The sequence below is a fragment of the Saccopteryx bilineata genome, chromosome 12 (assembly GCF_036850765.1).
Source record: "Saccopteryx bilineata isolate mSacBil1 chromosome 12, mSacBil1_pri_phased_curated, whole genome shotgun sequence".
Classification (NCBI taxonomy): Eukaryota; Metazoa; Chordata; class Mammalia; order Chiroptera; family Emballonuridae; genus Saccopteryx; species Saccopteryx bilineata.
Window position 1 is genome coordinate 41552350 of NC_089501.1, and position 24422 is coordinate 41576771.

Genomic DNA, 24422 nt, shown 5'->3' on the forward strand with positions numbered 1-24422 from the left:
TTAATAGCAGTTTACAAAATAGGGAAGGCTTAAATTTTCAAAGTTGATTATTTTTTCTGAATTAGGCCCACTATAATACTAGAGTATATTATCACTACTATTTATTTTTTATTGAGCTATAATTGACATATAAAATTGTATTAGTTTTAGGTGTACAACATAATGATTTAGTATTGATATACATTATGAAATAATCACCTCAGTAAGTCTAGTTAACAGCAGTTATCTTCCAGTTATAAAAATTTTTTTCTTGTGATGTGAACTTTTAAGATCTACTCTCTGAACAACTTTAGGCAATACAGTATTATTAACTATAGTCACCATGCTGTAGATCACATCCCAGTGACTTATAACTGGAAGTTTGTACCTTTTGACTCCATTCACCCATTTGTCCTATCCCTACATCCCCTCACCTCTGTCAGTCACCAATTTGTTTCCTGGATCTATGAGCTGGTTTTGTTTTATTTTCGTTCTTGATTTTTTAGTTTTACATATAAGTGAGATAAGGTAAACTGTCTTCCACTGTCTAACTTATTTCATTTAGTATAATGCCCTCAATTTCCATCCTTATAGTTACAAATGGCAAAATTTCACTCTTTTTAGTGATATTTCACTGTGCATATATATATATATATGCACACACAATATACACTCACCACATTTCCTTTGTCTATCAACAAATACTTAGATTGTTACCATATATCACAACTTATTTAAAGACCTGCTACCATTTATATAAATAAATATTTTGTCAAAGATTAAATGTGTACCTATAATTGCATCTGTCATTTTACAACTGTAAAAACTAGTTTTTCCAGAAACACTAGTTTGATGAACATTGAAAACTGATTGCCATTCAAAAACTTTCTACCTAATAAAGACAGATAATGTATAGTTCAAAATAGGAAACACTTCTTATAAACCCAATTCAGTACTCAGTGTTCTCTGAAAGTGTTACTGTGAGAGCTCTCTTGGTTACTGTAGACAGTGTGACATCATGTCTTTTACCAAAGGAAAGGAAAAGCAGACCCTGGTAAAATATGCACATATGTCTACATCAGTGATTTTCAGCTTGGGTGCCACAAGAAACTTTCAAACGTGCAACACCTGATTATTTAGATTTTCCCTTAGATTATCAAATTAAAAAATAACAGTCAATACAACAATAGCTGTCCAGTATAAATGAATCAAAATTATGCTTATTTTATTTTGTCGGATTGGCAAAAATACAATTTTTGGTGTACCACAGAATTGTAGTAATTAGTTTATGTGTGCCATGAGATGAAAAAAGTAGGAAATTATTGTCTACGTGATACCCAACTTTTCCAGAAGCTCAGATGCATGGTTCCTTGTCTGTTGCCCATCTATGCCAAACTTTTGATGTGTTTATTTGTAATTTTTAAAGAATTTGCAAGATTTTTTTTTACTGAAATCACCAAGCAAATTAATATCCATATTGTTTCTTTTACATTTACCATGTCTTTTAGTTCTTATCTACAGCATAAAATATCTTGCTGTTTTTTCCTATGAACTTAGACCATACAATAAGATAGTTTTATATAATTCACATATATCTGTAAAAAGAAAGTATTTCTCTAGAGCTTTTAAAAATGTGGTGGTATAGTTTTAAAGAGGGGTAGCCTTGCAATATAAATATGATAATATGCAGTGTTTTAAAATTGCAGATTTGGAGGTTCAAAATATATTTTTAATTACTCAAAAATATATAAGGCATATGTTTGAGACATATATAGGGAAAACCACTTTGAGTTGAGGGTCCTAATGATGTAACAATCATCAAATTTATTACCATTATTTATTCTTCCTCAAGAGAAATCCGATAATAATTATATTATAACTACTTCAAATTACTGATTTTAAACAGTTTTGCATTATGTCTAATGTTTCTTGATGAAAAACAAATTATTTCTTGAAAATTGTTTCTTATTTAACTGATGATTGCTGTATTTAATATTAGTTTGAGTTGTTTTAATGTCAAAATTTTCCTATATTTCTATCTCAAAACTAATGAATAGTATCAATGTCAGGTGTCGTTAATCTTCTGGTTTATTAAATGGACAGTCATCAAATGTATACTACAAATAGGAAGTAAAACTGCATTTATATAAATTTGTAGTGTGATTTGGTTTTTGGTTTTGTGTTTTTAGCAGGTCTGTGTGATATTAGTGAAGGTACTGTAGTCCCAGAAGATCGCTGCAAATCTCCAACTTCCGGTAATTTGTTTTTTATATCATTAATAATTATAAATCATAACTGTATTTTTTGCCTTCTCCTTAAGTGAAAAGAAATGTCCTAGATAAAAATTTACAGCTGTTACCTTTTAAGAGTCATAAATGATACTGCTCACAAAAATTAGAGGATATTTCAAAATGAATATGAAGTGATAAAAAAAGCATTTGATTTTTTTTTTTTCATTTTTCTGAAGCTGGAAATGGGGAGGCAGTCAGACAGACTCCTGCATGCGTCTGACCGGGATCCACCCGGCACGCCCACCAGGGGGCAATGCTCTGCCCCTCTGGGGCATTGATTTTATTTTTTATTAAACAAGAACATCAGAAAAGTATATGACAAGCCAAAGAAAGTTGTTCGATTATGCAAATGAGATGCATAACTTTTATTTCATTGGTGAAAATGCATATACAAAAGGCTGAAAATACTGGAGTATCTGCATGTTCCCTGATACTCTAATTTTTTTGAGCAGTGTGTCTACTCAGGTTTCTAATTGCTGTATTTTTTTAGGGAAAATATATTTTCTCTCTTATCCTTGGGTGTAATGGTTTCATTACCTGCAGTCTTGTCTTTGCTCTAGGCATGTCTGGCATCATTTCATGGACTAGTCCTCTAATCCTTGAATAATCTCCATTAAAATATGAACTGTAATGGTGACTATAGACAATTAGAATCATTGTAGACTATGAATATTCTTGGTTTTTGATCAGAGTAATGTCTAGTATAATTTTATAACTATACTAAAGCCTTTGTCCTTTCTTATTTATGTATAGGTCTTTATGTAACCTGTTTATATATTAATATTCTAGAGAAATTTAGTAGCTTTTGAGTCTCTGTAAGATTAGGAGAATCCTGAATTTATTATGTTTTCAGTGGATTGAAACTGCTAATCTTTAATGATTTTAACTATCATATTTATTAAATTCTGACTTGGAATTTTGATCAACTTCCTACTGGAAAGATTGTTTTTAGCATAGGTAACTGTTCTATGATAGATTCTGATCCTTAACTGTTTCTACTACATCAGAAAGAATTTTTAAGAATGGGAAATATTGAGAAGTGCTTTTTACTTTACTCCCTGCTTTTGTAGTGTAGCATTTTATTAGGCATAATAAAACCTTTTGTGGTGTTTTCTTTTTAAAATTGCATTTTCCTGATATTAACGCAAGTTAATCCTTTCTTAAAATATATTGATCTTCTGATTTTCTTAATTTTTAAATTTTATATTTAAATTCACTCATCAAACTAATAGAACATATAGAATCATAGGAATTACATTAAGTAGCACCTGTATTAATCTAACCTTGGTAGATTAAAGTTTGAATAAAATGGAGCAAAGTTGTTGTTTCTTATCTTTCAGGACTAAAGTTATTTCTGAAATAGCAGTTTAGAATTATAATATCTTAATTCTTGCTGCTCTTTCTCGATTACATACAATACTGCCTTGTTCTTACTTTCCCTTAAAGCCATGTGAATATAGATGTCATTATAGGGGTATAAGCCAAATGGAATAATTTGGCCATAAAACATATTCTCTTTTAATACAATAAATGACCATCAAAAGTATTTTAGCAAGATTCAGACCAAATAAATTAATATTCCTTTTTATCCTAAGCCAAACTTTCAATAGGTTTGTATATCTAGCTATTTGGAATAACCCAACAGAAGGTCATTGTAGATAAGTATATAATTATATTTCAATCTAAGTATATAAATATAGAAACTGTGTAAGGTAAAAACCTTTCACATTCTCTTTTCTTTGTACCAGAGAAATCTAAACATTGTTCGACATTTTAAAATATACTCTGCTCTTCGGTTCATAGAAAAGACAGTGTAGTTTCAACGGAGAGAAATTTATAGGATCTCAAACACCATTGCTAAGTCACAAATTCTTACCTTCCTATATGAAAATCTTACTTTCTTTAGTTTTCTTGATTATGTTCTAAGATAGAAGAATTCTCTGAAGAATTGTATCTATTCTTACATATCACAACAGTCTACTTTTACAAAATACACACTAGACTTGAATAGACAGTAGTTGTGCTAAAAACATGTCTTAGATAGCAGGAGAATAGACCTCAGTCATACACAAGTACTGAACCATTCAATAGGAGCTATAATAAAATGCTCAAAGCTGCCCTTTTGACAGAGTTTGTGTCTTTTCACTGCTTGTCTGTTTTTAAATAGTTAACAGTAGGCCTGACCTGTGATGGTGCAGTGGGATAAAGCGTCGACCTGGAACACTGAGGTTGCCGGTTCGAAACCTTGGGCTTGCCTGGTCAAGGCACATATGGGAGTTGATGGCTTCCTGCTCCTCTCCCTTCTCTCTCTCTCTCTCTCTTTCTCTCTCTCTCTCTCTCTCTCTCACTCACTCCTTTCTCTCTAAAAATTAATAAATAAAATATTTTTTAAAAATAGTTAACAGTAGCTACGCTACCTCTTATGGGTCAGTTGTCTCACTGTGCATTTGTAACTTTTTGCCTTCATTCCTACTAGCTAGCATTCTAATAAGGAAATAGAGAAATAATTTATTACCATTCTACTCACCAACACATGCAAACTCCACTAATTTTAGGATGGTCAAAAAAGAAAAATGGATAGGGTGAATTTAAGGTGAATGTGAAGAAACCACAAGTTATTAAAACCATGGGAAGTAGTAATTAAATTACTAGCCTCAAGTACTTTTCTGAAGTGCAAGGGAAATAAGACAAATAAATAAATGATGCGCTATGGATTATTAAAACCAACCTGGTTAATAGAAAGACTGTGAAGAAGAGGAAATGTATATCCATGGGTAGGAAGTTAAAGTGAGTTTCTCATAAATACTCAGGTGAGGGCCAGTATTATAAAAATCAACACCAATGTATTTACTCAAAATAGTACATATAAATGAAGAGAAACATTTTTGAAAAACTATTAAAACTCATAATCAAAATTCAGAATCTCAGCAGTTTACTTAAGTATCAAAGTTCTATTAAAAAAGTTTACCTTTCCCATTTATTTTAAAATAAATCAGTCTGTGAAATAATTAATTCTGCCATCCTGAATTAATGTAGAAAATCACTACTTTTATCTCTGTTTGATCTTTATTTTAAGAAAAACTCACGTTGCTTCACTGAGCACTTGAGTGTCGGAATTCTTTTCTTAGCATTCAGAATATGTGTGTATTTATGTTAAAACGATAAAAACACTTATTAGTTTATTTCAAACTGAAAAAGCCACACGTATCATGATGCACATGGTGCCTTCGGGAGCCCTATTGGTCCTAGAAAAAACCAAAGCTGTAGATATTTTCTGTTTATTTAATCATAGTAATTAGATAAGTATATTTAAGTAGGACATACTGAAAACATTTTTGGAACTTTTCATGAGCTATCACAGAAGTGATGAGTAGTGGTAGGCATTTTCAGTTAGGGAGAAATCTATAAATATCCCTTTTAGTCTTCAGTTATTGCTTATGTTGCTTACTTTAGGTTTGAAATACTAAACATAATTTTATACTTATGTTAAGATATGTTTTATCTTGCTACCGCTCTACTTTCAAATATATGAAATAAAACAAGTATTAATAAATTTTTTATGTTCGTGTGGCTATAGTTAGTATCAGAGATGACAGTGATATTTTAAAATATATAGGTAGTGTCTTATTGTAACCTTTTTTTCTTTAAATCTGAATTACGTTTATATGAAAAATAAGTATGTTTTTCTATTCTTGAAGATGTTTTTCAGCTCAGTGTTACTTACGTGATTTTTTTATATAGAATTTATGAGAATCTATAAATGCTACTTATCAAAAATTTCTTGGGCCTGACCAGGCAGTGGCACAGTGAATAGAGCATTGGCTTGGGACTCAGAGGACCCAGATTCAAAACCCCGAGGTCACCAGCTTGAGCATGGGCTCACCCAGCTTGAGCGTGGGCTCACCAACTTAAACACGGGATCACTGGCTTGAGCATGGGCTCATAGATTTGACTCCATGGTTGCTGGCTTGAGTTCAAAGGTCACTGGCTTGAAGCCCAAGGTTGCTGTCTTTAGCCCAAGGTTGCTGGCTTGAGCAAGGAGTCACTGGCTCAGCTGAATCCCTCCCACCCCCAGTCAAGGCACATATCAGAAAGCAATCAGTGAACAACTAAGGTGCTGCAACAAAGAATTGATGCTTCTCATCTCTCTCCCTTCCTGTCTGTCCCTGTATGTCCCTCTCTCTGTCTTTATTTCTCTTCCTTAAAAAAAAAAAAAGGGTCTTGGTTTTTAAAGAGTATTTGGATCCTGCCAATGTTGGCAGTGTTTACTTGGTATGTGTAGAGTCACCCCAAGGCTATTTTCCAACTAGCCAAAGAAAGCAACTACAATTTTGTGGCATAAGAAGAGGTCAGATTTTGACCTTATTTATTAAGGTTCAGTACTTTCACTGGGATAAAAAAAGAGGAAATAAAGTACAGAGAAAAATCTTTTTTTTTATTGCTAGTTATGTTTGAGATATTTGCTTCTAGTAGAAAAAGTTTTATTCTTTCAGCAAATGTTTACTTAGTGATTTCTGCAGACAAGGCTTTGTACTGTGTATATAGGGGGTGCAGTGATCAATCATCTGGGGGCCTAGTCCAGCGGGAAAGGTCAGCTATGTGTGAACAAAATATAACGTGGTTAACGTCATAAGAATACAGATAAAGTGTTATGGGAATTCAAAGGTGGGGGAGATTGAAAAATTTAATGGATAAGATATTTTAACTATTATGAAGAATAGTTTAATTCTAATAAAAGTCAGCTAGAATAATGGTTAGAATTGCATTTATAATAAAAGATATGTGTTAGAACTTTAAGGAAATACTATGAAAAATTAGAAACATCTTTTTTAAAGAAAATCACAAATAATAATTAAAAATTATTAGAAGTCATAGCTGAAATAAAATTTAATATTTATGTTATTTAAATCTTTCAGCAGAGCTGAAATTGTGTCAATATCAGTATTTTAAAGGTCTTTATGGTGATAGTAGAATTTGGATAGTTTTAAGTTTATATGTAGAAAGCTAACTCTAAAATAAATTTTAGCAGTATAGTGCTTGTACTGCATTCTCAGTTCTACTGTTAAACTTTATTTAGTTAACTAATATCAATAGCTTTACATTTTCTTTCAGAAACAGTTAACTTTTACTTATATTTTTCTTTATCTGTTCTCTAACATGATATATACCAAAATTTTGCCCAATGATTGTGACTTACAAAAAATGTTACAGAGTTCATATGTATATGTATTAGGGATTGGTCTACTGTGAAGGCTAATGCACTGTTGACTGCTCTTTGTACTGTAGTATTATTAGAATTCATGTTAACTGTATTTACCACATTTCCTTATGGCCAGTAGTATGGGGACTTGTGTTAGAGGTCAGCACATTATTTTGTTTGTACTTTCCCTGTGACAACTCAGTGTTTGTGACTGACTGTTTGCCTATTCCATTGTCTTCATTTGTGTAGGTTCTTCATCACCACACAATTCAGATGATGAACAAAAAATGAATAATTTTATAGAAAAGGGTATAGTATCTTTATTTTAAAGTATTTCTTTTAATTATATTTAATTCATTTAGTTTTCTTTGAATAGATTTTGACATTGTATATCAAAATATTATTTTCAGTGAAGACCAAAAGCAGAAAGTTTTCCAAGATGGTAGCCAGTGATATAGGTAGGATATAGTAATTTCTATTTTGTTTCTAATCCTTGCTATATGCAATGTTAACTCAATACCAAAAAATTACCTAATGCATTGCATTTGTACATATTAATTTGTTATTCCTATGCTAAACAATCTCTTGGGCTGTGTGTCTTCTAAACTCACTGGGCAATAATTATTAAAAATCAGTTAAATTGGGTTGCAGTTCTTTCTCTGACTTACAGTGTGAATTGTTCTATTAACTTTTGTTTTTGCTTTACTTTTAAGCAGGGTTCAATTTTTTCCATTAATAGTAGTACAGTTTTATACTCCAAAGTTTTAAATTTCTTGTTTTCTTTAGAGTTTTATTTGTTTTTTTTTTTCTACCTTCCTCATATTATCAAGACCCTAAGTTTCAAGGAAATGTTTGTTTAAAAGATTGATTCTGTTGGTCTGTACTCTGCACTCTCCTTGACTTAACTGAGAGTTTTCCGCCCCCCCCCACTCAAGTCAAAATGAACGTGGGAGAGAACTGATATTAATCCTTTTGTTTCTGTGAATATCCTTTAAAAGGATATTCTTTAAACTCGAAGGTTTTCAGAGTTTCAAAATGGTAGACAAAAATATATAATTAAACTTGGGAACAAGATCAAACTAGGGTTTCTTGTTCATAAAAAATTGAATATTCTCTTAAAATTTTTCAAGGCTTGAGAAACACCATTTTTTGAAAAGAAAATAAATTTAATCTTTGATTTAAATCCAAAATTTTAATTTTACTGTTATTACTTACTTTTTCTAAACTTTCCACCATATATTCCTTGAACTATAGTAAATTGGATGCACTTCTAGACAGCTGGAATAGATTCACTTTTTCTCAGCTGATAAAATTTACTGTGTAGTAAAACTAAATTTTAAAAATCATAGACATAGTATCTATATTGTCTGCATGTTGTAAATTGAACCCTGCTTAGTTGGCTGACTTAGCACCTCTGGTCATTTTTTAAATAAGGTGGTCTATTCTTGGGCAAAGGGCTCTTCATTTATGGAGAATCAATTACAATATTTACTTCTTTGTATTTGTGGGTTTTTAGTGAATCGGTTGGTAATACAATAATTAAATCACTTTAATTAATTATGTACTAGCACTATAACATAATACTTTTTCAATTAAATTTTCTCTGTAGTATTCTATCTTAATAATATTTTAGAGGTTACTTTACTGTCATATAATGTAAAAAGTTAGAAGGGACTTTCCTCCATATAGTTTACCAAATTAGAATTTAGTTACCTAGGAATTTTACCTTGCCTGAAAGCTACTTTGTACATAATTAAATATTTGGACTAATTTCTTTAATTTTTGATCCTGGGGTTATATTTCTTTTGTTAAATATAATGACTCCTTTCAGTGTTTTTTCTGTATTTTGAATGGCATATGTAACGTGGAATAGCTGAGCTTGAGTATTTGAAAGACATCATTTAACAACTTTGGTAGGACTTAGAACATTATTGGAAAGATAGTTCCTTGATAATAGTCTTGCTTTATTTTTATGTTATTAGCAAGTTGTGTTTGTTTGTTTTTTTGTCTTGCCAGATTTTATAGTTATATTTATTGGGAAACGTTAAATTTATTCAACTCTTCAAACTTTGTTAGTTCCACAGTTATGCATAATTATTTTATATCTTCAGAAACTACTTTTATATCTTCTATTTTACTTATAATTTTGTTTGTTTTTGGTTGGAATTGTTCATTGTCTTTTTAATCCCCAAAGATATCCCAAGGTATACCCAAGGTATACAAAGGGAAAGCTCACTTATAAATTTGTTTTTAAATCAAATGGAGACTGCCCCATTTTGACTATAAAGTTTTTGCATTTTAAAAGAAATGACAATTTATCTCCCTACATTAATGTCTAGTTTTATAATAAGAATTAGCATGAAATACGCTATTGGAAAAAACACATAAAATGTCAGTGAAACATTAGTAAAAGTTTCATAGAATCTTCTGAAGACCTTTCTGTCGAGATATGTTTTCCATGTGAAGCTTGTGATGTCAAAGTGCTAAGACTCCTTGGGCATTCTGAACTTACTATTTCCTGTCATCCAGTTTCATACTTGCTCTGAACCTCATAAAGTTATCACCTCTCTTTTCCCCAGTCTACGAACATTTAGAGCTCCAGCATCAGGCAGTTAGTTATATAGTGTCCTAATAAGGGGAAGGTATAAGAATTAAGCCGAGAACACCCAAGGTTGGCACTGGTAAAAGAAACACCTTGTGTGAAAGGCTGACAGAATGACGTGGCCAAAACTTTGTGTCTTGGTGTGACCTACTCTTGGAAAGTAGCTGCAACTCCTCATATTGGGGAGGGTGTGGAGAGCTGGGTGGATTGCAGGGTGCCATTCTTGCTTTAACAGCCTAGCCAAAGCATGGAAAATCAACTCTGTTTTTACTGCCCAACATTCAGCCGAGGTAACTAAGAATTTTTAAAATATAATTAATGGTTACAAATTTCTTGGCACTGTGCCAGCCTTTTATAAATAATTTTTCAAATTTAATTTATTCTGTAACCTCAGTGAGGTACTTGCTATTATTTCCCTGTTTTACAGACAAGGAAACGAGAGCTAGAACATAAGTAATATATCTATTGGTGATGCAGCTAGCCAGGATTTACACCCAGGTAGCTGACTCTACTGCCTGTCCCCTTCAACACTGTACATTACCTCTTAAGACAATTGACTGAAGACTGTAATGATTAAAAAATCTATTGTATGATTTGTAACTAGATATTTTGGTTATGGCCCTGTTCTAGCTACATGGTAACCTGGAAAAAAGATGACTTGTATTAGGTTCCAGATCATGGATGCCATCTTGGTACCCATCAACCAAACATAATGTACAGTGTCTGGAAGTCTCCCTTTCTCAAAGACCAGACTCCAGGGAAAGTAAGTAGAGCAAACGATACAGCCCCCTAAGCCATCTGTGCACAGCCTAGATTCATTGCTTGTTTCCTGACTGATACAGACAGTGACTTTCTTGTTCGTGCACACGAACAGCAGCCTCAGAAGACATAACTTTAGTCTTGTGACTTTAACAGCAAAATATTGCAGGAGATAGTGCAATTGCAGCATCCCAAGAGAAAGACACATGTATGTAATACATATAATTTGTTTTGCCTATTCATACCATATGATTAACTTTTGCTAGTAAAATTTTAAAGACCAACATTTCAAAGTCAGTAACTTTCTTGTAGTGTTAGCAATTTCTGCAAGTCATTTAGAAAATAAGATTTGTTGTCAATTTTTTAGCTGCTCATTATTTAAATTTTATAAAGCATTGGAAGTATAAAATGTTGTAAACCTTTTTGTTATTTAAATTCATGTAAAATGGCCCTAAAATATTTATCTTTGTTCAAGCATCAAATTTGTCATGATAGCCCTTTGAATAAAATGTAGGCCAGATGTTAGTATTGTTTTCTAGATTTTAACACTACATAATTAACCTTTGTAAAAACTTATTCTATTTCACTGTAATTCTATTTCATTCTGAAATATTTCTAGCTGGATTTTGTAGTCTATAACCCTGCTCATGTCCAATTTTATTACTAATTTTCATATAGAAAGAATGATTACCAAATTGATTACATGACACTGATGGGGAAATACAAAGAGAGATTAAGGAATAAAAATTCAAAAATATAGTGACACGAGTGTAGTGATAAAACAAATAAAAATAGTAGCTCTATTTAATGAATGCTTCCAAAGTTCTAGACACCATACTAGATATTTTTCATATGGCACTCTTTTTTTTTTAATTTTTTTTTATATTTTTCTGAAGTGAAAAGCGGGGAGGCTGAGAGACAAACTCCCACATGCACCCAACCAGGATCCACCCAGCAAGCCCACTACGGGGTGATGCCCTGCCCATCTGGGGCATTGCTTAACCAGAGCCATTCTAGCTCCTGAGTTGGAGGCCATGGAGTCATCCTCAGCACCCAGGCCAACTTTGCTCTAACAGAGCCTTGGCTGCGGGAAGGGAAGAGACAGACAGAAAAGAGAGGGGGAAGGGGGAAGTAGATGGGTGCTTCTCCTGTGTGTCCTGGCCAGGAATCGAACCTGGGACTTTTACACGCCAGGCCAAGACTCTACCACTGAGCCAATGGGCCAGGAGCTCACATGGCACTTATTAATACAGGCGGGATTGTACCTCCAAGGTCCTTTTCATCTTTCACATTTCGAGTTAGCAATTAATTGGGTAATGACTGATTTTCTTGGCAAAAATTGAAGTAATTTTTGAAGTCAATTTAAATGAAGATAATGTTCATTAGTCCAAATGCTGCTTTTATTACTTCTCTTATACATGAGTCCCAATTATTTCTTTTCCAAATTAAAACATTCTAACACAACTTAAATCTGTTCTAGCTCATTAATATTACATTTTAAAGCAATCAAGTCTCTTTATTTTTTATGAATGAAATTGAATCTCAAAGAAGTTAAGTGGCATATCCAAAATAATGTCCCATGGTAATGACTTAGTCAGGAACAGGCTCCAGGACTCTTGACACTCGTTTTCCTAGAGCATGTCCTCACTCTCATATAGTGTCTTGTCCTTGTGATCTTCCCAATTCTTTTATATTCAAGACTTCAAAAATAAATTCTTAGAAGTCCACCTGGAGTTCGCTACATATAGGAATGAAAGGTATGTATCAAATTAATTTAGAATTTTAAGTTACAAAATTTTTCCAGTTCACTTTAAAACTCAGATTAGTACTGATATTTCTGCTTTGTGTTCCCCAATGTTTAATCCAAAATGTGGCTGTTACATCTATGGAAATTCATCTTTATATTTTATCCACAATATGGCCGTGAAAGAATAGAAGCTCATCTTGAAAGAGAAAATGGCCCTGGCCAGTGGCTCAGTGGATAGGGTATTGGCCTGACGTATGGATGTCCCAGGTTCAATTTCTGGTCAGGGCACACAGGAGAAGCAACCATCTGCTTCTCCCCCCTCCCTCTTCTCTCCTTGTTTCCCTCCCATAGCCAGTGGCTCTATATTGGTTTGAGCATGGCCAAGGACACTAAGGATAGCTCTGTTGGAGCACGACAGCCTCAGGTACTTAAAATAGCTCGATAGTTGAGCATTGACCCTAGATGGGTTGTTTGGTGGATCCTGGTCAGGGTGCACGTGGAAGTCTGCCTCACTGTCTCCCTTCCTCTCACCTAAAACAAAAGAGAGAGAGAGAGAAGATGAGTCAAGTGTGCAATAATTCCATTTTACAGGTAACCACAATATTTTCTACTTTGAAAAATTATTACTCAGCCTTAATTTGTCCATTACTGAATTTCATAAGCAGATACTTTAAAATCATTGAGTGAATGTGTTTCTCTAATGAATTCTTTTTCTTTTTCAGGATGACTAAAATCTGAAGAGTATGACCTATGATATATTCAGATTTTAATTATATTTCTGATGTGCTCTCTGACAAATTTTATAATAAAATCTGCTCAGTAACATCTTCATGTGTTTTGTATCCTAGTACTTAACTGTATGCATTTATCTTTCTATAGAATCATCTTTTTCATATATTAGAAGAATGTATAAAGATCTTTCTAAAAATATCTTGCTATTCGTTTTCTAACGTAAAGAAAATTAGTCTAGATTAAAATAATATTGAAATCATTTATTTGTCAACTGTTGTTTGAGCAGAACTATTAATGTGACCTTTACTTTCTGCCATTAGTTTGCTAGGGCTGCCATAACAAACACAATACTTACTAAAATGCGTAAACAAATATATTTTCTCTAAAGTAGTTCTGAAAGCTAGAAGTCCTGGAGTGTCAACAGATTTGGTTTCATCTGAGGCCTCTCTCCTTGCTCCCTGATGGCTGCCTCCTCGTGTGTTCTCACATGGTCTTACTTCTATGTAGGTGCAGTCCTGGGGTTTCTGTGTGTCCACGTTGCCTCTCCTCATAAGGACCAGTCAGACGGGGTAGGGACCACTCCTAGTGACCTCATTTCAACCTAACCCACTCTTTAAAGGCCCCATCTCCAAATCGGGTCTCATTCTGAGGGACTGGAGATTATGGCTTCAACATGAATTTTTGGGGAAATATTCAACTCTTATTACTTATTAAGTCCATGTAATACCATTTATTCTATGGAAAGTGAACTTTCAGATGTAGCAGAGTTTAATTTTCAGATGTAGCAGAGTTTAATTATGGTGATATCCTAGACATGAAGTTTTATGAATTTATGCAAAGCAAATAGAGGATAGGAAAAATAATGAAGACAAAAGCTGTAGATATCAAAGTTATTTGTTGTCATCAGATCTTTGCCAGATAGGTATTAATGTCCTTTAAAGAGTTTCCTTCATGTCAGGTATTTCCAAAACTTACCTTTAGGCTTCATAGGCCTGTATTTAATTTATCTCCTTTATTTCATTTCATTTATGAAGTTGTTTAGCATTTTCCTATAGAAGTAAATTCCAATGACAGTTTTTGTTTATTCATTTATCACCATGTTTATTGAACATATATTAAATGCTAGACACATACATAGATGCAGCATTTTGTGAAATAAATTGTTCCCAAACTAATGCAATTTAGATATGCAGAGTGGGGCAAAAGTAGGTTTACAGTTTGTATGGAAAATAATAACTAATATACAAGAGTTAGCTCTGTTTCATGTACTTACAACTGCAAACCTACTTTTGTCCCACCCTATATTGAACTAATAATATATATACGATAAACTATAAACTTTATAGTATATGTTATAAACTACTATTACACATATTCGTTCGAATGGCTGTCAATGTGATAAATGCTGAGTTGCTCCTGGCTGGCCCCGCTTTGCCCTTGGGTCGTTATCATGTCCTACAAACTGATTTTTAGTCTTCTTACTATTCTGTTTTATTTAATATCATCTATTTCAACATTATCCTTGAAAAGAGTAGTATTTGGTCTCTGCGGGTGATGAGAAAAGTGATATTGTCACTTTATTCTAATTATTGGACATTACAGGTAAACAAAAATCAGTTTGTTTTTTGGCATCTTCACACTCATAATAAGTTCTTGTTTACTTTTTATAGTTGATATGCTATTTACTATAAAAGTCACATTCTACAAAGCAGAAATTACGGTTCTGTTGTCTTTTAAAAACCCTCCTTAGAAAAAGAGGATGTGGAACACAAGGGGTAGAAAAACTAAAAGAAAATTGCAAAGCGTCTGTTTAATTTCAAAGAAACAGTAAGGGTATTCATAATTGATGAACTTGACAAAGATTTGTACAGTTACAAAGAACTAAAAATAATCATGATGCAGTTGTCGTCTATGATATAATGGTCTACCAGGGGTCCCCAAACTTTTTACACAGGGGGCCAGTTCACTGTCCCTCAGACCATTGGAGGGCCCCCACATACAGTACTCCAGTACGCTGACCACCAATGAAAGAGGTGCCCCTTCCGGAAGTGCAGTGGGGGCCGGGTAAATGGCCTTGGGGCCGCATGCGGCCCACAGACCGTAGTTTGGGGGCGCCCGGAAGCGGTCTTCTTTCCTTGAGATTTGCTTCTCATAAACGTCCTGCATTTTGCCTTGATATTGAAACTACCATTGCAGATATGATTGTTGTGATCAGATATAACTTCATCATGTCATCCAAGCAAGTACAGCTCTTTACTGCTTCTTCAGTCAGCCAGCTTAATATCCTCTTTGGGTTTATAAGAAGAAAGAGCAAAGACTCAAGTTAACAGCCTTCTGAGATACTTCTCTGGTATCAGCTGTCCTCAAATTGAAGCAGCTTCTCTACCGTCACTCCCATTGTTTCTGCTGTGGACAATGGCATAGAAAAAGAGAGCTGGTTTATTCTCTCTGCTGACAAAGGATTTTAAAGCAAGGAGATCCTGACTATAAGGGAGAAGAGCTAAAGAATGCACAGTTGAAAAAAAGGAAAAACTCCAGATGCTATGTCTTCCAAGAACTTGTAAGTCTGTCTTCAGCTTAGAAGTCTCAATGGAATTTTAATAACTTCAAAGCATGCGCAGAAGCTTCTGAACAATTCCAGTGAAATCAGCTGACAAAGTAGCTGACAGTGCTTCTGAGACTCCTGAGAAGGAAAAATATGAGCATCAGAAAATTGCTGGATAAAGTGCAACCACCTCAGCATAAAATGATCCCAAATGACAGAGCAGAAGCCAGGAGGACCAACTTGAGCTTCTTGGGAGGTGGATCTGGCCTCAGGGAGGTTGACTAAACAGACATGGAGAATAAATATATTTCCCAGAAGTAGTCACAAGAATTGAAAGATACAAATGTTCAGCCTGGATTCTAACTTTGGACCTTCCATTGGCAACGTAGGATCCCACTGTAAAACTAGTCAGAATATCTGAGTCTCTCTCCATGCATTGAGCAACGGGCCATGCTGGTGGTGAGCCCCATGTGGGGCTGCGGTGGAGGGACAACCCAACTGGAGTCATAGCCTCATTCAACTAAGCAGGCAGAGGTTGGAGCTCTAGGCTGCTGCAGTGCCTGGGATTTGTGAGGCAGGGTGCTGGAGAGAGAAACTACTTGGGGGAATTCCTGGAGGTCTGGGGGAATTCACTGCAGACTCCACATGACCTGGTGGCAGCCACCTGCTTTGATGCAAACAGCTGACCTGTGATACCAGCAGTCATTCTGTAGTGCTAGGGGTTAGACCTTGCTGAACACTTCAGTTATTGTGTTATTGCAAAAAGTCAACTCCGTAAGAGTAAGGATCACTCCTGGCATTAAAGCTCTACCCTAGATCTAAACTTAAACTGAAATAGACCCACCTTAACAAAGAATAAAACCATGCCTAATAAAACCAACAGGATCCGGTAATTTAACTGCATGGCAAAACAAAACTCAACACCTATTAAGGTTGACAGTGTAATCCAGATTCCCTTCAACATATTATTCAGCATGTCTGGCATTTAGTCAGAAGCTACTAGACATGTGAAATAAAGATTCACAATGAAAGGTAGGAAGATACGACCCATAATCAGTAGAAACAGACCTGAAGATGACCTACATGTTGCAATTAACAGCCAAGGATTTTAATATTTTCAAGTACTGAAAGGAAAAAAAATAGTAATAATGAGTAAACTGAGACTATCACGGTAGAAAATAGACACTTTATAATGAATAAAATGAAAATGTTAGTACTGAAAAGTTGAATATACGTAATGATAAATTCACTGGATAGCGAGTACAGAGGAAAGGGTTATGGAACCTGAAGACCGATAAATACAAATTGTGCAGTGTGAAATACCAAGGATTCAAGTCATTCCTCTGCCCCCGTTCTCCTTCCCCTTTCTCCCTCCTGTAAGCCTCCATGAAAAATAGATTTTACTTTCAAAGGCAGGCAGTCATCAACCTGGCTTCATATTTCTCAGCCATACTTAATACGGTAAAAATAGGAACAACCTAAAGTAGGAGGTGCTGTGGTTGTGAGCTAGGACTTGCACGCATTGCCAGATTGTCTCGGATGCATGGTTTTCTTTGTTTTTAGCTAAACAGAAGTTTGTGTAATATTTGATTTTATAGTTCATCTCAACTGTTTAAATAAAAGCAGATTTTTCAAAGTAGCTAACAGGGCCTGAGCAGTGGCAGTGCCGTACATAGAACGTGGACTTAGGATGCTGAGGTCCCAGTTTCGAGACCCCGAGATCAGCAGCTGGAGCACAGACTCACCAGCTTTAGCACGGGGTCGCCGGCTTAAGCATGGGATCATCCACATGATCGTATGATCACTAGTTTGAAACCTGAGGTCACTGGCTTGAATCCCAAGGTCACTGGCTTGAGCATGGGGTCACTGGCTCAGCTGGAGCCGCCCCCCCCCCCCATCGCTCTCCTCCCGTCAAGGCACGTATGAAAAGCAATCTGGATAACTGAAGACCCACAACTACGAGCCAATGCTTCTCATCTCTCTCCCTTCCTGTCTCTGTCTCTCTCTCTCTCCTGTGCCTGTGCATGTAGAAAAAAAAGAAACCGACAGGAAATACACAAAAATGTTGCTTCATATTTATGGGCATTCATGAGGACCTTATTTTTTGTTTCTCCAAATTTTCTGTCAAGAATCCATAATTCAAAAAAGCTTAAAGATAAAATGCTTGAGTGTGGGACAATACTCAGATGTTATTCTGATACTGCCTATCAGTCTATTTACTGCCTATCAATTTATTTATTGAGATTGTGTTTTTTCATCTAAAAAGTCTCACTCTGTGCATTGAAAATGAATTTAAGCTTTAAAATATTTTGGAAAGAAGATTATATTATCCTAAGTGAACAATGCCTTACACAAGCGTTTATACCATGATATGACATTCTAGAGTAGGCAAAACTGGCCCATGGGAAAACATCAGAACAGTGGTTGTTTCTGGGGCAATAATTAATTGGGGAGAAGAAATATATGTGACCTTTTTGGTGTGATGATAAAGTTCTGTATTTTGCTGAGGGTTTGAATTACATGGGTGTATACATTGTCAAAACTCAATGAATATACATTTAAGATTTGTGTATTTGTATGTAAATTTTACATCAAAAGAGAAATACTGTCAACAAAAATTGGGGAACATACTGTTTTGTGAAAATATAGAAAGTCTAAACTATTCCTTGCTGGCTTTGTCTTCATCACCTGCAGTTGTAGATACGTATTCCAGATAGAGACAGGTGGAAGTTATGCAGTGTGCGTGGCTCCCTTAGTAGTACTTGCTACACTGCTTTGCATCGATCCCTCCAGTGGGCTGTGAGCTCCTGGAGAGCAGGAAATCCCTGCCCTCTGACAAATTACTGGCGTGGCCCAGGAAGTATTTAATAGACGAGTAAGTTTCCCTTTGGCCCTCAAAACTCTTAGTTCTGCATCTGTTTTTATAATATTAATCAGTAGCTAGAATTAACACAAAATTACACAGGTTAACATTTGTCATTTCAAGTCCTACATTCAGGAAGATACATCATCTACTATAACCAGTGTGGCTTAAATATCTGTCCTTTGATTAAATGTGACAATTAAGTTGGTAATTGGGTGTGGCTCTTCAGCTGCAAAGTGTGTTATGAGAAGATGATGGACTTTATAGTTAAATCATTTTGTGACACTTAATAGTGAAGTTACTATATTCAGAAAGTCTGCCCAATCATTTTTGTGTGTGGTCTTAAATTTATATAAAATGTGAAAATTAGACTAGCTGAAGCATTTGAAAGCTGGTTAGTTATAGCTCCATTTTTTACATGTTAAATTAAGGTGCTAGACAAAAAATTAATTTCTGGGAAAGATTAACTTAAGTTTTAGCAATGTTAGAGAAGTTAAGTGAAAAAATTCCTAGTAGATTCTAATGGAGATTAAAAGCATACAGTTAGTTACTTGGAATATTACCATAGAATTAGAGTGAAGTAACATTGAGTTTATAACTATATGAATTGCTCATCTGCATAGCATTTTAGTTTGTGAAAAAATATTTTATTTGCTTATTATGAAATAGTATTTATCAAATCCATACTACATATCAGATATTATACTCAGTGCTTTGCTGTCATTATCTTATATAGTTGACACTATGAAATTGGCCTTATTATCTGTCCTCATTTTTTTTTTTTTTTTTTTTTGCATTTTTCTGAAGCTGGAAACGGGGAGAGACAGTCAGACAGACTCCCGCATGCGCCCGACCGGGATCCACCCGGCACGCCCACCATGGGGCGATGCTCTGCCCATCCTGGGCGTCACCATGTTGCAACCAGAGCCACTCTAGCGCCTGAGGCAGAGGCCACAGAGCCATCCCCAGCGCCCGGGCCATCGTTGCTCCAATGGAGCCTTGGCTGCGGGAGGGGAAGAGAGAGACAGAGAGGAAGGCGCGGCGGAGGGGTGGAGAAGCAAATGGGCGCTTCTCCTGTGTGCCCTGGCCGGGAATCGAACCCGGGTCCTCCGCACGCTAGGCCGACGCTCTACCGCTGAGCCAACCGGCCAGGGCCTCTGTCCTCATTTTACAGATGAGGAAATTGAAGGCAAAGTGATTGGCCTAAGAACTCATACCGAGTAGTTGGCTAAAGTAGATTCAGACTCAGCTTTGATGTGGTTCCAAATCCAGTCCTAATCACTATACTGTACACTTCCACATTTTATAACCTAGTTACTGAATTTTTCTCAGTAAATGTTTGTTGTGGACTTAATGTCTGTACGTACTGTGTTGATGGTCAGTCAGACATCCTGTCCTGAAGGTTCTTGTTTCGGAACCTTGCTGTCCCACGTGTGGGCCCCACATCAGCAGCAGCAGCATCTTCTGGGACTTTGTGAGAAGTGCAGGGTCCCAGATCCTAGCCAGGAGTGCAGAACTAGAATTGAATAGAACAGGATCCCTAGCTGCTTGGTGTGCACATTCAAGTAGGATGATCACTGGGCCCAGAGACTCATGTTGATCAAATCGGCATGGTGGGACCCAGACAGGCATCCATGTCGCCTGAATCTAAAAAAGAGTACCTTTAAACTGTGCCAGACTGACTTTTCTACTTCATGTAACATGTACATTGTAGAAATATATCGTCCACAGTCCCTATAATATTTGATGAAAACCTCTGAATTCTGTCAAAATTTTTAATACTGCATTTTAGAAGATGCTTTTGGGGTATAATGTATTCTAAGTTTAATGGAATTGGATATTAAATACAATGGCCACCATTTATATAGGCTCAAGTAACCATAGATTTCATTTGGCTATTTAGTCTCATATCCTATTTTATTTTTTAATGAGATTAAGTTGGGGTGAAAATGGGAAAAGACTGATTTATTATTTGGCCCATTGTTGTTTTTTAAAGGATGCTAATTAGACTAATGAAGTTTAGAAGTGAAAACTATTTTCTCCCACTCCTTCCTGATGCCTTTCCTAACACTGGCTTTGTCGTTTTTTTAGATGTGGAAGTCATGTACTATGACTGGATTTCTCATTGTTGTTTACATGCCGCCTTTATGGACTAGCAGGGTCTGTGCTTTAAATATCTCCTAACAGTCCAAAGTTTAATCCAATGTACGCGTTCACGTATTAACAAACAAATTGCATTTTCAAAAGTTCACGTAGGAAGCACTATTCTGTTCCGCATGTACTGGCACTAACATAATAGATGTAGTTCAACAGATCCTAACTTCACATTTCTACACTAAGGCAATAACTGATTTTGAGGATGGAAAGTGAATTTCGATGTTTATACAGACTTAGACTTTTTTTAAAATTCTGATTCTAAATAGAAGTCAAAATATCTGTAGTTTACATTTTTATAAATACTGTAGTTTTAGATTGTGCATGGCTTTTTTTCGTTTGCTGAAATGTAAATAGAGGTGTTAACTTATATCAAGGAGTGGTTGAGCCAAATATGTTTGTAATGTAATCATATACCTTAACTTGTGGATGTAGATTTGTCTCCCATTCTAAGAGGAGAGGGAAAGATCTGATCATCTCATCCACCCAGACTGTCTTGTGCCTCTCTTGTCCCTACCTGCACCACCTTCCTTCTCAGAAATGCTTCTCTTAGAAAAGTCTAGTAACCCTTTTCTTTGAGCCTAAGAAATAATTAACAGACTATAAAAGGCTTCCTTTTTTTTAATAAATAAATTTTTATTAATTTTAATGGGGTGACATCAATAAATCAGGGTACATATATTCAAAGAAAACATGTCCAGGTTATCTTGTCACTCAATTATGTTGCATACCCATCACCCAAAGTCACATTGTTCTCCGTCACCTTCTATCTAGTTTAAAGGCTTCCTTTTTGAAGTAGTAGCCACAAAAATATATTAAGTAAGTACATGCTTTATAAAAAAGTTGAAAATAAGATTTACTTTCCACCCATATTATTAATCATTTCAATTATCTTAGCATCTCGATTTAATAATAAACATTTGCTTCTGTCTTCAAGAGCAATTGGTATTAATAAATATGAATCAAAGATTGTTCAGAAGTTTAAAAATGCATTTTATTTTTCAGCAAAGATGTCAAGGAAGTTAAGCTTGCCTACTGACCTAAAGCCTGACTTAGGTAAGTAAAAAAAAAAAAAGAAAATCCATAGCAGTTAAATTCCCTTTAATGGGAAGATGAAATCAGAAGATTTTAGATTTTCATCAGAAATCAAGTTTAAAATGAGTAAGATGTTTAAGGATTAATAGCTCTTAGAATGCCACCTATAAATTATGAAAGATAATTATGAAATCAGGAAAATCAAAATAATACATTTCCTCACCCCTCTCATACTTTAGACAAAATTTAGTATAAGATGAAAATTTCTATAATTTTGGATTAATTTCTATTAAAATTATTATATCATATAACTGAAAATGTATTTTGAACTCTACAATTATAAATATACTTTTTAAGAATTTAATATTTTTCTAAATACTAGTTTTTTTGTATTACCATAACATATCAAGAATCATTACTTTTTGTTGATAATAAGTTAGGAAATATTTCTTTTTCTATAGCACTTTCTATATAGCAACTAGTCCATTAGGAAAGCAGAGTGAATATATTCACATGTTCCTTTTGCTTTACATGCAGCTTAAAAACAGCTTCCTGATAACTCAGAATAGGGAAAAATGAGATTTGAATAAAGGTAAAAATAAAGTTTTATCTAATGAAGCATTGTTTCATTTTGAAACACACTTTTAATTTCAGAAATTTATATTGAATGAGTATGACTATGTAAGGATGATTTCACCCATTTTTGTCTTGGAAATAGCTAGATTTTCTCCCTTGCATTTGCTCACCTGTCTCATCTTCTCACTGTTCCTTAGATTCCTTGCCTATCTTTTTATGCATAATACAAACTTAGGTATTGATTAATTTCACCATTCTAATTTTAGTCCTTTTAAATGATAATCTTATATCGGTTATACTAGTAAGAAGCATGTGATTATGAATGAGTAGGCATAGCATATTCTGCAGTCATTAGTAAAGGGTTCCATTCCTGAACATTAAAAAAACAATTTATAAAAACCTGTAGTGTCACTAGTATTCAGGGAACAGGAACTGGTCTTAGAATGTACGATAACACTTTTGAGAAGGGCATTGTTCCCTTCACTATAAAAATGGAAGATGTAATTTGAATCCAGTTGTACTTCTAGTATACATTTTTTTCCCAACAAGAGGAACCAGGGTTTTCATCAGACTCAAAAAGGCCCATGATTTTAATAACACGAAGTACAATACTACTACTTAAAATGGCTTTATCTCTTAGTATCTTAAGCTGAAAAACACGTGTGCAAGTACTTTAAAAATTAGTAGAAGTGTCATAATTATTTTTTAGAAGAACACTAGGTAACTAGTTTTTAATGACAAATTTTATCTGAGTTTATATCTGCCAGAAAGACCACATCGTCAGGGTATTTTTGTGTCTGTACGTGTGCATGCGTGTGTGTATCTCTAAGACTGAACTTGAGTACTCGGTAATAACAAAACCCTCCACTCGTGTTGTTGGTGACATGACTTTCCCCATATCTATCTAGAGTTGTCTAGTTGAGAGTTTTGGACTTGGACGTGGGCACAAATCCTAGCTCTTCCATTAATTGACTTTGTCATCCTGGGCAAGTCATTTAACCTGTTTTTTATTATTTGTTAAATTATGATGATAATACTTTTCAGGGTGATTATGTGGGTTCACCCTGTAAAATGATAAATGTAAAATGTCATAATAGGGTATAGCACATGGTAGGCCTTAATTAGAGGTAACCATTTTAATTTCTGCTCTGGTTACGAAAATTAAAATTTCTATTAAATGTGTTTATCTTGCCCAGTTTTTAAAATTAAAGCCACAGAGACCCACAGCATATAACTTAGCAGTCAGTGGAAGTTGTAATTCATGAACTGCTGGAAAGTCTAACTTGTCTTTAAACAGTTCTAGGCAGATAAAATAAGCAGCTTAACTCTGTAAGTTCAAAGTTGATTCTCATTCACTTCATTTTCCCATTTGATCTAGTAGCCTTAGGAATTTTTTGGAAATCCAGTTTTTAAAGGGAAGCCATATAAAAAACATGCATTTGTACTTTATGAATTTTATATGGTTAAATTAGCTCATTAATTAAAAGTGTATTTGGCTGTGAATGAACACTTGTAGTTTAGATTGTTGGGAATCATCTGTTGTAATTTTAATTTCAGTAAGAGTTTTCACATAGGTTAATTTACATGGAAATTTATATTATGAAATTTTTTTGTAACCTCATTGAATTTTTTTATCGCTAGATCACAACTGAAAATATACATTTATTCATTTTGTATGTTCTATTAAAGTAACAAAGTAAATATTTTTATCATTACAAAATATAAGTAAAAATTTTGTTATTTAATATTTTACTAAAATAACTTCGGAAATGAAAGAGTTAGCACTTGAATCAATGTCATATCACGAACTCCCAGTAAGGACTTACTGCTTATGAAAGGTTTTAGTTTATAGTAATAGTTTTCTGCTGTGTCATAATCTGTAACAGGAAGTACAAATTCAAGCAAAAGAAAGATATTTTTAGAAACTATAGAAATTTCT

The 24422-nt window shown here is 34.5% G+C and overlaps 1 protein-coding gene across 8 annotated transcripts in view; it reads left to right on the forward strand.

Annotated features, from left to right (window-relative positions):
- The window catches only part of STXBP5 (syntaxin binding protein 5), a 143235-nt gene that overhangs the window by 100889 nt on the left and 17924 nt on the right, over positions 1-24422 (forward strand). The window contains exons 19-22 of one of the 8 annotated variants that reach the window (XM_066248449.1): positions 2169-2234; positions 7720-7779; positions 7881-7928; positions 21878-21928. In XM_066248449.1, coding sequence (XP_066104546.1) covers positions 2169-2234; positions 7720-7779; positions 7881-7928; positions 21878-21928 — 225 coding nt within the window. The remainder of the gene's footprint in view (positions 1-2168; positions 2235-7719; positions 7780-7880; positions 7929-21877; positions 21929-24422) is intronic. The other 7 variants (XM_066248450.1, XM_066248452.1, XM_066248451.1 and 4 more) reach the window with 7 other exon arrangements.